At 46.0% G+C, this 14577-nt stretch overlaps 1 protein-coding gene across 1 annotated transcript in view; it reads right to left on the minus strand.

The window, feature by feature from the left end:
- The window catches only part of LOC137432886 (IQCJ-SCHIP1 readthrough transcript protein-like), a 406244-nt gene extending 392057 nt beyond the window's left edge, over positions 1-14187 (minus strand). Inside the window, exon 1 of the mRNA XM_078783701.1 lies at positions 14112-14187. Coding sequence (XP_078639827.1) covers positions 14112-14158 — 47 coding nt within the window. The 5' untranslated portion in view covers positions 14159-14187. The remainder of the gene's footprint in view (positions 1-14111) is intronic.
- Between the last annotated feature and the right edge of the window lie 390 nt (positions 14188-14577).

The raw sequence follows: 14577 nt of genomic DNA on the forward strand, positions 1-14577 counted from the left end.
AAAACACCTGTGCACCACTATCTCTTATCTTCCCCCATCCAAAACTTTGATCTTTTCTACCCCCATTTAAACACCCCAAATCCACCTCTTTAAATCCCCAACTTTTTTCCTGAATTCCTAGAAGTGTTTATTTGCTTTATACCGTGTACCCCTCCCTCCTACCCAGCCCTCCCTCTTCCACAGATCTACAGACGTCCCTGTTCTCTTCTGTTGTTGTGCTTGTGTGCTTCCCTCTCTCCCCCTCTTGTCTCCCGCTCCCTTAATTGCATGTTTTATGTGTCTGTGCATGTTTTCATTGTCAATGTGTTAGCTCTTACATGAGCCTCAATTCTGTATACAAAAAAAGGGGGTCTAAATGGTCTTTGGGATCTCATGGTCTTTCGGGACTTAAGAGTCATTGGGGTCTTAGGGGTCTTACTGGTCTAAAAGTACTCCCGAGTATTTTGGGTATTTCAGAGTATTTGGGGAATTTGAGGTCTTTAAGGGTTTTTGGGGTCTTTGGGCTATTTAAGGGCCTTTTTGGTCTCCAGAAACCCTGTTTGACCTAATTTTCCCAACAGTCATCTGAGGTTGCTTAACAACCCATGGGCCGCTGAGTTATCCACGGCCCACGACTGTATATTGTCCTGGCCGTGGCCAATGAACACCGGCCTCAGACAAATAACCGAAACGAGCTTTAACTCTGAGTTGTACTTCGAATCTTGGCGGGATTATCTTTTCACGCGCGCGGGAAAGCCTGAAGCCTTACCTGATCGGGAACAGACGGGGTTTATCTCTCAAACCCACAAACGAGTAAACAGACACGACACACCAGAGTAAGATGCAACAAATAATGAATTTATTTAAAATAATTGTAAACCAAATAAAATGAATGTGAGGAAAAACTATTTCCTAACTTGAGATGGCTCCATTCAGACGCATATACAGACAACGGGGGGAAATAAAAGAAAATAAATAATGGCCTTTTGTATCGTGCTGGCACTTAGCTTTGCATTCCCAAATGGCTGGTAAGGCTTGCTGGTCGTCGCCTCAAACCACCGCGTGGCAAACGCACAAGATGGTGCAGAATCGCGCCCGCAGCCAGCTACCGACGTGAGGCAAACAGGCAAGAACCATCTTTGCTGACACGGCTCCGATGATCTCTCCGGTGCAAACAGACAAGCGCCCGTCGTCCTCCCACGCAAAACATCTTAGCGACCGTCGCGATCAAGACCAGGACAAGAGCAAAAGTCAAACGCAGCCGTTCTCTTGAAAGCCAGCACACAAGAAAGAATGCGACTGCCTCCAACGAACACCAGAACCAGAAGAGAGAGACCAAGATGGCGAGACGGCGTCTTTTTCCTTCAGCTCTCGAATGATTGACGCTGTCGTCACATTCTGTCCAATCACCGAGCGCTATTCCATCGTCCATCACCTCCCTCCAATCACAAAGTTCGGGGCATGGTCTCCCCGTTACCAGTCGTGGGGGGGGGGGGGGGCAGAGTCCAATCTCTGTTCGGGAATGTTCGGATGACGCCAAGGTCTGCTTGCCGATCGGCAAATGCTGTTTCTTCCGGCCCTAGTGGCATTGTGAGTGAATGGGGCCTATTGCCTGGCCGGCTGAGTTTTCTAAGAACATGAGGGAAAAATCACAGGGAGGCAAGCGCGTACAGGGGAATTTAACGTTACAGACCCTATAATTAATTAGCGAGATGCGTTTCTTCTTCTTCACATCTCACGGTCCAACTAAAACCTAATACATTCCAACTTTCCTAAGGTATTTCATTGTTTACCCCCACAAATATAACACAGCCAACCCCCCCCCCCCCTCCCCAAACCTAGAACTGTAACTCCTGCAAGGTTCAATGCAGGCATTACCGTTCCAGCCTTAACGCTTACCGACACAATTAATTAGCCTATGAAATAAATTAGGAGGGGCTGTGGGAAGCGAGCCATAGCTAATTTACCTGTACTCTACACCCCTTAAACAACAATTCAAATATTTACAAAACTTGGTTCCTCTGGCTCCTCACTCCTGGGGTGGGTAGAAAAATGTCAACACACACAAAAAAAACTACCTCAACCACAAACCTTAATAAAATTCAATAACATTTGTACAACCCCCATTATAAGGACCACATTCCCTGGTGGATACCACAATACCCAACGTTACCTGTGGAGCCATCCCAATTTACCCAAATTTCCATGGGCCCAGTCCTTCTGATACAGCTTAGTGACATGGATCGGTGGATTTTCCCCCACACATTCACACACATAAACCCCACTAAACAAAAGCACTCATTCCAAACACTGCAAGACCATGGCACATTATTGTTGCATACATGTGTGATCCTCAATTAGGCAGCGGGGAGGTACCATACAACCAAGATGGTGGGGGTGCTTCAGGCTGTGGTGCCCGCAGTCCAAAAGGAAGTACCCGACTTGCAACTTCTTCACTCTCCACCCCCTCACCCCCCTTCAACTCATGGCCCCTGACAGCCAAACGGCTGCTTTGCTGTACATCCTGCCGGGGAGGGTCTCCACACCAACCAGGCTCTCTCTGCCTCGAGCTCTCTTAGCCTCTTCTGAGACGCCAGGGGCCTCTATACCCACTCGTCGCCCAACCAGACCCCCCCTCTGATGGATTTCCAATTTCAGACACCACCGGCTGCCAGGGACAAATTACCTCAGGGAGGGCCGCAGTCACCGCACCTCCAGAGCTTGATCCATACCTGCGGACACACACCTTCCCCACCCACAAAATCCAAAATGACATTTCCTCCCCCACTGCCATTCAATTCTCCAACACTGCAGTGCAAAATGACCATTTGTGTTCCTACACTGCCATAGCCTGCTTACATGTGAATTCCCACATTCACACTCACTTCAACCACAACTCAACTTTCCTCATGACAACACAAAAACACAAAACCTCATACACATATTATAACAAACACCAACCACAAGACACTTTGTGGCTCGCACACTGCTCCCCTCACCGACCATGTCGTCACTCTCACCCACCCCCACTCCAATTTACTCATCTCCCAATTTTGGAGCAACTACCGAACACTTGGGCAGGACACATCAAGGCACCTTACCTTTGAGTGCAGTTAGTCGCAGGTTGGTCGGGTCCAAGAGTGTCATCCACCATGCCTAATTTGCAATTTATCCTGTGGGGTCAATCAATTTCCCCAAATGTATCTTTATCCGGCTGTACTGGCAAGCATGTGGATCCGCCTCCTCCGGTGACCTCTTCTACACGACTACACTTGGCTACGACATCTCCGCCCCTCTACCGTGTGAGGGATATCAGACAAGTTGAGCAGCCAAACCTCCAACATGGCCCACGGTGCCCACAAGGGTGTGACCCACCATCAATCCTTTGGCCCCCTGTGAGGACCACGGCTCCACTAACCCAGGCTGGCCAATGTGGTGAGCACCTGCTGCCAACTCCACCATTCCCAAGGCCTCGGACCTGAGAGGCACGGTCACAGTGCGTGGCATCCCCAGCCATGTCCCCTGCACCTCCTCACATCCGCTAGTCTGGCAAAATGCAGCCCCTCAGTGCCCAACCACATATGACCTCGTCCACGGTCCAGTTGACAGCCGTGTTCCACCAGTAGACTCAATCCCAGAAGACATGGTCACAACCTCGGCCACCCATAACACCACATTGACCTCCAGGCTGCCCGAAACTCCATCCTTACAACCCGCAGCCCAATATTGGATCCGTTGCCCCCATAGCCAGTTGAAGGCTGTGCTCTGCACCTCTATCAATTTTGTCCCAGCCTCCAACACTTTGGTCTAACACACTTGGATCAAAAACGGTGTCACTGGCCCCAGTGTCCACCATGGCTTCACAAAATTCCCCCTCAATTTTCCATCTAACCCTCAGATTACCCGTGCCAATTTTCCCACATTTCACTATTTTCACCAAAGAAGGGGGCTTCTCCATACACTTGCCAGCCGAAAATAATATCTCTATATATAAAGGAGGAGTGTCTGTCTGTCTGGATGTCCGCTTATAACTCAAGAACTACACATCAGAGAAAAGTTTTAGACACAGATTCGGAATCAGCATAAAATCCTGGTGGTTATAGGCTACTTTTTATTTTAATATCAATGGTTTAAAAAACCGGGCCAGCTGCAATTCCATGGTGTAGTTTGTGGCGGCGCTATTGCCCCTTTCCGATCCCATGACGCATTGCAGTTCCGATTCGCGATAAGGTCTATGCGCTATCACCGACACTTTTCCACCTTTTCCATACCTTTTAATCAGATTTACCTTATCGTCCATCATAACCACATTACGCTTGGAAACACTAGCATTATCCTTCTTCGGACCCATGGCTAACACAGACACAGTAAAGGAATACTGTACGTCGCCTGTTTTGAATGAGAAATCAGCGGTTGCGCGTACGTACAGTATACTGTACGTACATATTTATATTTTTTTAATGTGCTTTTTATTGTATTTTAAATTGTTTTTTAGCTTCTTTTATTGTTAATTTATGTACTATTTTATTTATTTTAAAATTTATTTTTAAAGAAAACAAATGTTTTCATGTCCGTAGGAGTGACGTAATGTCACACATAATGACGTTCGCTGCCTGGTCATGAAAGAAATTATGATTCTCTTGCCAAAGTGACAGATGAAGATCAGGCAGTAAACCGCCCAACTGAGTTTCTCAACAGTCGTCAGCCTCAAGGACTCCCAACACACAGGTTGATTCTCAAGGTGGGAGCACCAATCATGCTTCTAAGGAATCTTGATCCACCAAACCTGTGTATTGGAACACGATTGACAATCCAGCAAATGATGCCGCATGTCCTAGAGGCAACCATCCTCTCAGGACAATACAGAGGAGAGAAAGTATTCATTCCAAGGATACCACTTATTCCACCTGACCTTCCATTCTCCTTCAAGAGGATTCAGTTCCCCATCAGGCTATGTTTTGCTATGTCCATCAACAAGGCACAGGGGCAATCAATGAAGGTTGTAGGCCTGAACTTCACAGAACAAGTGTTTGCCCATGGCCAGCTGTACGTGGGCTGCTCGAGGGTTGGAAAACCAAGCAATCTTTATGTCTTGGCACCAAGTAAGAAAACCAGAAATGTTGTATACCAAGAGGTTTTGAGAAATTGAAAATTGACAAAACGTCATGTAGGAAATGTACTGTGATATTGCTCTAAAATATACATGTTCTTTTCATCATATATTTGTCTTATTCTTATTCAACCCGGGCGAAGCCGGGTACCTCAGCTAGTAATCCATATAAGAGCCGTTGGTCTGTCTGTCTGTCTGTGTCGCCATTTTTCTCAGAGATGGCTGAACGGATTTTTGTCAAACTTTCAGAGGTTCACCAGTGAGTGCCTGGCAGTGTTTTAGGCAAAAATAATACGAAAAAAAGTTTTTCTTTGAAAAAGAAAAGTTCGTTTTTTTTTGTTGTTTTTTTTAAATCGCTCTGTAGTGCCTAAGCCTTTTTAATTAATGACAGTTATATACAAGTACATATTCACATAAATAAATACAAAAAAAATCACCAACATTTGAACACAAATAATCTATCTATAATTCCAGTAATCTCTGTGTGTTTGTTTGTACGTTTGTACGTTTGTACGTTTGTACGTTTGTTTGTTTGTCTGTGACCGCTGTTTCTCGACAACCACGGGTCCGATATACTTGCAACTTGCCAGGTATATTGCTGGGGACCCGAGGATGTGCCTTTTCAAGGTTTGAAATTAATCGGACAAGTACTTACCGAGCTATGGCGATTTAGCCATTCGCCGTTCGCTTTGGCGTTGCGAATGGACCAAACCATTGCATGTAAATAGAGGGGGGGGTTCTGTGGTCGTTGCGAATGGACCAAACCATTCATGTAAATAGAGGGGGGGGGGGGTTCTGTGGTCGTTACTGCCACGTGGTTTCAAAGTTTTTTTTTGTTGTTGTTGTTTGCACGCATGTTTTTTTGCACCCACGTACGGGCACGCCCTAGGATGTTTATACACACACACCCCTACACAAATTTTTTTTTTTTTTTTTTTTTGGCAAGGAACGGGCACCCACGTACGGGCACGTCCTAGCTTATATATAGTACGGGCATGCCCTAGTATAAACAATTCCGGAAGTGGTCAAAGTGGGGGGTAAGGCTTCTTCTTCTTCCTGATCGTCTTCATACTTAACTCAGAAACGTGATCAATGGCACATTCACCAGCATATATTCAACGAAAAGGTAAAATGATGATTTGACATTTGTTATGGATTCTGATTTGGATGTAATTGCTTTTCCATTATATTTGCCCTCATTTCAAATATGTTAATGTTTCTTTTTTGCTTAACGCCGGGTACTCCAGCTATAAACGCTTAGATACTTTACTAGGGGTACAAATACAACTTTGAAAGGAGGGTAACATCGGCTATGTGGCAGCGGCCTCATTCAAAGGCGTGGGGGACCGGGAGAGGATGCTCTACGTAAATGTGTACATTGTAGCGCCACCTGGTGATGGTGGCAGAGGGTATTACAATTTCCTGTTTTTTTTTTTACCTGTGCAACACTGAGGTAATGAAGCACTCTTTGCATGGGAAAATTTTTCCTCCTTCCCTTCCTCCCCTCCCCCAAAACGGAGGGGCCTGTCAAAGCCATCCCCCCCCCCCTACAAAATGATGTGTATGTAGTATATCTTTTTCACCCACTCCCCTCCCTCCCCTGCCCCCCCCCCCCACCACCCTGGCAATGCCGGACACTCCTGCTAGTGAATGTACATATATATATATATTGTTTTCAGAGTCATAAGTGTATGCAGGACTCACTGCTTTGCCCTGATGAGCCCCAAAAGGGCGAAACCAGGTCGGTAACTGTGAGTTTTACATACACTTATGATAGTATCTGAACTAAGATCAAAATTCTGCTGTCGGAGGGTTCTCTTGAGAGCTTGACAGGCAGTGCGTATGTACATGGCGGTGACGTCATTATGTGCGCTCATTGAAATCTGGAGAACTGAAGATATATTTGGATTGGTTGCTCCCGGCTGCATCCAGGCGATTCCATATAATGAGTGGATACCAGAGATAATGTGCCATGTGGTAGATGGTACATATCTCTCCCATTAAGGTACAGCATCGCTGGATGGGATACCTTAATGGCGGTTCACCACTGATGGTATGAAATCGCATAGTAAATGATATATATATACAGTCATGTGAAAAAGTAAGTACACCCCATGTAAAGTTTTGACTTTTTCAACATATTACAACATACAGCTATTTGATCTTCATTTCAACAATATTGATAGATAAAGGTGATATAATATAACAAATATCATGAAACATTTACATTTTGTAGTCCATTATATAATTTAAACAAACATAAATGCAAATTTCGCATGTGGAAAAAGTAGGTACACCCCTACATTTATCACTACTTCAAATACCTAAAATTAGAATCAGGTGCACCAGCTCAGGTGCAAATGATTAGAACATCGTTAGAGAGGATCTTGGAGGAACCTGTCTTATTTAAACCTCGGACATTTAGTTTGGTTTGCTCTTTGTTCTTGAAGTGTGCAGCATCACCATGCCGAGTTCAAAAGAGCTCTCTGAGGCCTTCAGCAAGAAGGTTATAGATGCCTACGAGTCTGGGAAGGGATTTAAAAAGATCTCCAAACAATTTGAAATCAATCATTCGACTGTCCGGAAGATCATCTACAAGTGGAGAAGATTCCAAACAACTGCCAACTTGTTCAGGCCAGGCCGCCCCAGCAAGTTCAGCCCGAGAGCAGACCGCAAGATGCTGAAAGAAGTCTCTAAGAACCCCCAGAATGTCATCACGGGACCTACAGGTAGCTCTTGCCACTGTTGATGTCAAAGTGCACGAGTCTACCATTAGAAAGAGGCTGCACAAATTTGATCTACATGGGAGGTGTTCCAGGAGGAAACCTTTGCTGTCCAGAAAGAACATCAAGGCAAGACTAAAGTTTGCCAATGAACCCGAGGCAAAGACCAGCACTTCTGGAACAATGTGCTCTGGTCAGATGAGTCAAAGGTAGAGCTATTTGGCCACAGTACCAGAAGACATGTTTGGCGAAAACCAAAGACAGCATTTGACCACAAGAACCTGATACCAACTGTAAACCATGGTGGTGGAAATATTATGGTTTGGGGCAGCTTTGCTGCATCAGGGCCTGGGCAGGTCACCATCATAGAATCCACGATGAATTCTTCATTGTACCAGAGGGTGCTTGAGGATAATGTGAGGCCATCTGTCGGAGAGTTGAAGCTCAACCAAAGGTGGACCTTGCAACATGACAATGACCCTAAACATACCAGTATATCCACCAAGGAATGGCTGAAAAGAAAGAAATGGAGGGTTCTGGAATGGCTAAGTCAAAGCCCGGATCTAAATCCCATCGAGATGTTGTGGGGGGATTTGAAACGAGCTGTGCATGCAAGAAACCCCTCAAACATCGCACAGCTGAAAGAATTCTGCATGGAGGAGTGGGCAAAAATTTCTCCCAGTCGATGTCAGAGACTGGTCGACAGTTATAAGAAACGCCGACTTGAGGTTGTTTCTGCCAAAGGCGGCAATACTCCCTTTTCGAGCCAAGGGTGTACTTACTTTTTCCACATGCAAAATTTGCATTTATGTTTATTTAAATTATACAATGGACTACAAAATGTAAATGTTTCATGATATTTGTTATATTATATCACCTTTATCTATCAATATTTTTGAAATGAAGATCAAATAGCTGTATGTTGAAATATGTTGAAAAAGTCAAAACCTTACATGGGGTGTACTTACTTTTTCACGTGACTGTATATTCACATTCATTGGGGTGGGGCAGATATATGTATATATACCTGTATCCTCCTGCAACACATGCATACGTAACACAGGTACCGTATTGACGAAGGTAACCATCAAGAAGGCTCTACATGAATGTTGGTTGTTTAATGTCATTCTTATGTGATCGTACTTTTGTGTAAAACTGGTATACAAATAAATAGCTTTATGTCACATGATCAGTGGCTGCTCCAGCCATTTGATCTCATTTGGCAGCTCCCTTGCACTCTCGTACCTTTGTGAGGTTATTACGAGTCAGTGATTGAAAACAACATACTTCAACTGTCCAACTCCTCGTACTTTAGACTGAAACTGTTATCTGTATAAATTATGGTTTTATTACAGGAACATGACATATTATTGTCATCCTCGTTTGTCAAGAAGAAAATGCAATTGGACTATCTTTGTGTTGTGAAGGCCTATTAGTTTAAATATACCTTCGCTTGAATAAATATCTTATAAGATCTCACCACTAACTGTATCCTGTCACTTTGCTCGTCGAGTCTTGTATATCAGATCTTTGGAAGGGACATTAAGCCATTTGTTTCATCTGCTGGCACTCACTTGTGTATGTGTGTGTGTTACAGTTACCTTGGCAAGTTTTGAAGTCGATAGGTCATTGTGTGCCAGTACCCTGGGATATTTCGAAGTTTCTGCTTTGTAACCGCACTTTCGACCCTATTCCCGAGAGTTCAAATTATCACAGGGATGTAAATGCTAAGAAGAGTCAATATATTGACTTATTGCAATGATATTGTCGTGCGACTCCAGTTAACACCAGAAGGTTGCGGATAGGCCTAACGGTTTTAATTGAGGCGACGGCCAAACACGGATTCGGCTATATGTCGCGCGGGAGGAAGGAGGAAAATGGAAGCTGCGCAAGCGCATAACTGCGGACACTCCGATCCTGTAGAGGCAATTACCTCAAGCGGGTACAGGTTTAACAGGGGATGAAAAATAATACAAGGGTTTATTAAAGTAAAAAGGCAAGGACAGGAAACGCGATATTAACTAATAAGAAGCCTAAATTGGGACGTCCCCACACACAGATATCAGAAACGAGACACAGGAATATGAATTAAAGGAAAAGAACACATTGTGTAAAATGTAATGGGGATTGGCCTTATCTGTCCCTCGTCTTGTCTTGGTATCGTCCACCACGCGGCTCCAAGCTCCGCTCGTGCTTGCGCGCCACCAGGCCTTGCTCCAAATTCCAAAGCACCCACGAGGTCCCACAGCAGGAAAAGCACCGCATGTCCAACGCAGGCTAGCGGCTCCAAGCAAGGTTGATCTTCACACACGATCGGCCGGCCATGTCCCAGTCAGCTCTCCCGAAGCAAACGTGCAAGAAGCAAGCGAACTCCACTTGGCCGATGTCTCAACTCAACTCGGGCTGCGCAAGACGAAGCGCCGGATGTCCAAAAGGGCTAGCTGCGCAAGACGAAGAAAAGACAATGGCATTCGGCGCTCCCTTAAATAACCTTTTCGGTGACGTCCCCTTGGTGTGCTCCCAACCAGCGACTTCCACCGAACCTTCCAGCTTCGCGCCTCTCGCAATCGTTGGCTGGAGGTTCACGCCCAGCGCGCCGACCAATCACAGGACTGTAGTGTGGTGATAGTACGTAGCGTGTAGCATGGTGATAGCTCGTAGGTGCTGGTGATAGTGCGTGGCACTCGATGTGGTTAGGCCTGTCGGAGGTGTAATTTGCGGCGGCCATCATCGGCGGTGCCCTGGCCTGGTTTCCTTGCCTGTTCGTCTTTCAAAGTCACTGTCAGGGAAGGGAGTCATTTAATGTTGCACGAAGGATATCCTAACTAAGTGTGTACAGGTGTGCATTGCCATACGGGACAAAGGTTTGGCTGACCAGGTGAGACATACAGGGGCTTTATTCTTTAATCACTATACAACTTATCACTCGAACATCCTGGTATGCTCACAGGTATACTCTCAACCGACAAAACGCCTACACATGAAACGTATTACAAGGTAGATTCCTTGCCGCGACAGAAGAAGCACGTTACCAACACAGATCTTTCTGGCTCTACATATTGCTAACCCACCCGACATAACAATATATTGGCTGTTGTCAGCCATTCCTTTCGTCTCTCTTACTTTCTGCTAACTTAATGTCACTTTTTGAATTCTATCCCAATAAACCAATATTGTACACCACTCCTTTCCTATGCCATCTCCAGGCGCTGCATGACGTCATTGCCGGGCACCGAAGGGGGCCAGAAATGACACACGCTGAAAGGGAGAACTCAGTTTTCACTCTGGTTATTTGTTTGTGTGTTTGTGTGTTTTGATTTTGAAACCTAGAACTGTAGCTCCTGCAACGTTCAATGCAGGCATTATCGTTCCAGCCTTAATGCTTACCGACACAATTAATTAGCCGATGTAATAAATTAGGAGGGGCTGTGGGAAGTGAGCCGGAGCTAACTTACCTGTACTCTACACCCCTTAAACAACAATTCAAATATTTACAAAACTTGGTTCCTCTGGCTCCTCACTCCTGGGGTGGATAGAAAAATGTCAACACACACAAAAAAAATCTACGTGAACCACAAACCTTAATAAAATTCAAGAACATTTGTACAACCCCCATTATAAGGACCACATTCCCTGGTGGATACCACAATGCCCAACGTCACCTGTGGAGCCATCCCAATTTACCCAAATTTCCACGGGCCGAGTCCTACTGGTACAGCTTAGTGACATGGATCGGTGGATTTTCCCCCACACATTCACACACATAAACCCCACTAACCAAAAGCACACATTCCAAACACTGCAACAGCATGGCACATTATTTTTGCATACACGTGTGATCCTCAATTAGGCAGCGGGGAGGTACCATACAACCAAGATGGTGGGGGTGCTTCAGGCTGTGGTGCCCGCAGTCCAAAAGGAAGTACCCGACTTGCAACTTCTTCACTCTCCACCCCCTCCCCCCCTTCAACTCCTTGCCCCTGACAGCCAAACGGCTGCTTTGCTGTACATCCCACTGGGGAGGGTCTCCACACCAACCATGCTCTCTCTGCCTCAAGCTCTCATAGCCTCTTCTGAGATGCCAGGGGTCTCTATACCCACTCGTCACCCAACTAGACCCCACCCTCTGACGGATTTCCAATTTCAGACACCACCGGCTGCCAGGGACAAATTACCTCAGGGAGGGCCGCAGTCACAGCACCTCCAGAGCTTGATCCATACCTGCGGACACACACCTTCCCCACCCACAAAATCCAAAATGACATTCCCTCACCCACTGCCATTCAATTCTCCAACACTGTAGTGCAAAATGACCATTTGTGTTCCTACACGGCCATGGCCTGCTTACGTGTGAATTCCCACATTCACACTCACTTCAACCACAACTCAACTTTCCTCATGACAACATAAAAACACAAAACCTCATGCACATATAACAAAGACCAACCACAAGACACTTTGTGGCTCTCACACTGCTCCCCTCACCGACCATGCCGTCACTCTCACCCGCCCCCACCCAATTTACTCATCTCCCAATTTCGGAGCAACTACCGAACACTTGGGACGGGACACATCCAGGCACCTTACCTTTGAGTGCAGGTAGTCGCAGGTTGGTCCGTTCCAAGACTGCCCTCTACCACGCCTAATTTCCAATTTTTCCGATGGGGTCAATCAATTTCCCCAAATGTATCTTTATCCGGCTGTACTGGCAAGCATGTGGATCCCCCTCCTCCGGTGACCTCCTCTACACGACTACACTTGGCTACGACATCTCCGCCCCTCTACCATGCGAGCGCTATCAGACAAGTTGAGCAGCCAAACCGCCAACATGACCCACGGTGGCCACAAGGGTGTGACCCACCATCAATCCTTTGGCCCCCTGGAAGGACCACAGCTCCACTAATCCAGGCTGGCCAATGTGGTGAGCACCTGCTGCCAACTCCACCATTCCCAAGGCCTCGGACCTGAGAGGCACGGTCACAGTGCGTGGCATCCCCAGCCATGTCCCCTGCACCCCCTCACATCCGCCAGTCTGGCAAAATGCAGCCCCTCAATGCCCAACCACATATGACCTCGTCCACGGTCCAGTTGACAGCCGTGTTCCCCCAGGAGGCTCAATCCCAGAAGACATGGTCGCACACCTCGGCCCCCCATAACACCTCATTGACCTCCAGGCTGCCCGAAACTCCATCCTTACAACCCGCAGCCCAATATTGGATCCGTTTCCCCCATTGCCAGTTGAAGGCTGTGTTCTGCTCCTCTATTAATTTTGTCCCAGCCTCCAACACTTTGGTCTAACACACTTGGATCAATAATGGTGTCACTGGCCCCAGTGTCCACCATGGCTTCACAAAATTCCCCCTCAATTTTCCATCTAACCCTCAGATTACCCGTGCCAATTTTCCCACATTTCACTATTTTCACCAAAGAAGGGGGCTTCTCCATACACTTGCCAGCCCAAAATAATATATTCCATATAAGAGCCGTTGGTCTGTGTCGCCATTTTTCTCAGAGATGGCTGAACGGATTTTTGTCAAACTTTCAGAAGTTCACCAGTGAGTAACGTCTTCATACTTAACTTAGAAACGTGATGAACGGCACATTCACCAGCATATATTCAACGAAAAGGTAAAATGATGATTTGACATTGGTTATGGATTCTGATTTGGATGTAATTGCTTTTCCATTATATTTGCCCTCATTTCAAATATGTTAATGTTTCTTTTTTGCTTAACGCCGGGTACTCGAGCTATAAACGCTTAAATACTTTACTCGGGGTACAAATGCAACTTTGAAAGGAGGGTAACATCGGCTATGTGGCCGTAGCCTCATTCGGGGGTGTGGGGGTCCTGGAGAGGATGCTCTACGTAAATGTGTACAGTGTAGCGCCACCTGGTGATGGTGGCAGAGGGTATTACAATTTCCTTTTTTACCTGTGCAACACTAAGGTAATGAAGCACTCTTTGCATGGGAATAATTTTCCTCCTTCCCTTCCTCCCCTCCCCCAAAACGGAGGGGCCTGTCAAAGCTATCCCCCCCCCTCCCCAAAAGGATGTATATGTTGTATATCTTTCCCCACCCACTCCCCTCCCTCCCCTGCCTCCTTCCCCCCACCCCTCCATCCCCCCCACCCCTCCACCCCCCACCCACCCCCCCCCCCCCACCACCCTGGCAATGCCGGGTTCTCCTGCTCGTCAATGTACATACAAATATATTCACATTCATTGGGGTGGGGGCAGATATATGTATATATACCTGTATCCTCCTGTAAAACGTGCGTACGTAACTTACCAACTTACCAACAGGTACTGTATTGACGAAGGTGACCATCAAGAAGGCTCAACATGAATGTTGGTTGTTTAATGGCATCCTTATGTGATCGTACTTTTGTGTAAAACTGGTATACAAATAAATAGCTTTATGTCACATGATCAGTGGCTGCTCCAGCCATTTGATCTCATTTGGCAGCTCCCTTGCACTCTCGTACCTTTGTGAGGTTATTACGAGTCAGTGATTGAAAACAACATACTTCAACTGTCCAACTCCTCGTACTTTAGACTGAAACTGTTATCTGTATAAATTATGGTCTTATTACAGGAACATGACATATTATTGTCATCGTCGTTTGTTAAGAAGAAAATGCAATTGGACTATCTTTGTGTTGTGAAGGCCTATTAGTTTAAATATACCTTGGCTTGAATAAATATCTTATAAGATCTCACCACTAACTGTATCCTGTCACTTTGCTCGTCGAGTCTTGTATAT

This window comes from Myxine glutinosa, chromosome 8 (genome assembly GCF_964187855.1).
Source record: "Myxine glutinosa chromosome 8, kmMyxGlut1.1, whole genome shotgun sequence".
NCBI lineage: Eukaryota > Metazoa > Chordata > Myxini > Myxiniformes > Myxinidae > Myxine > Myxine glutinosa.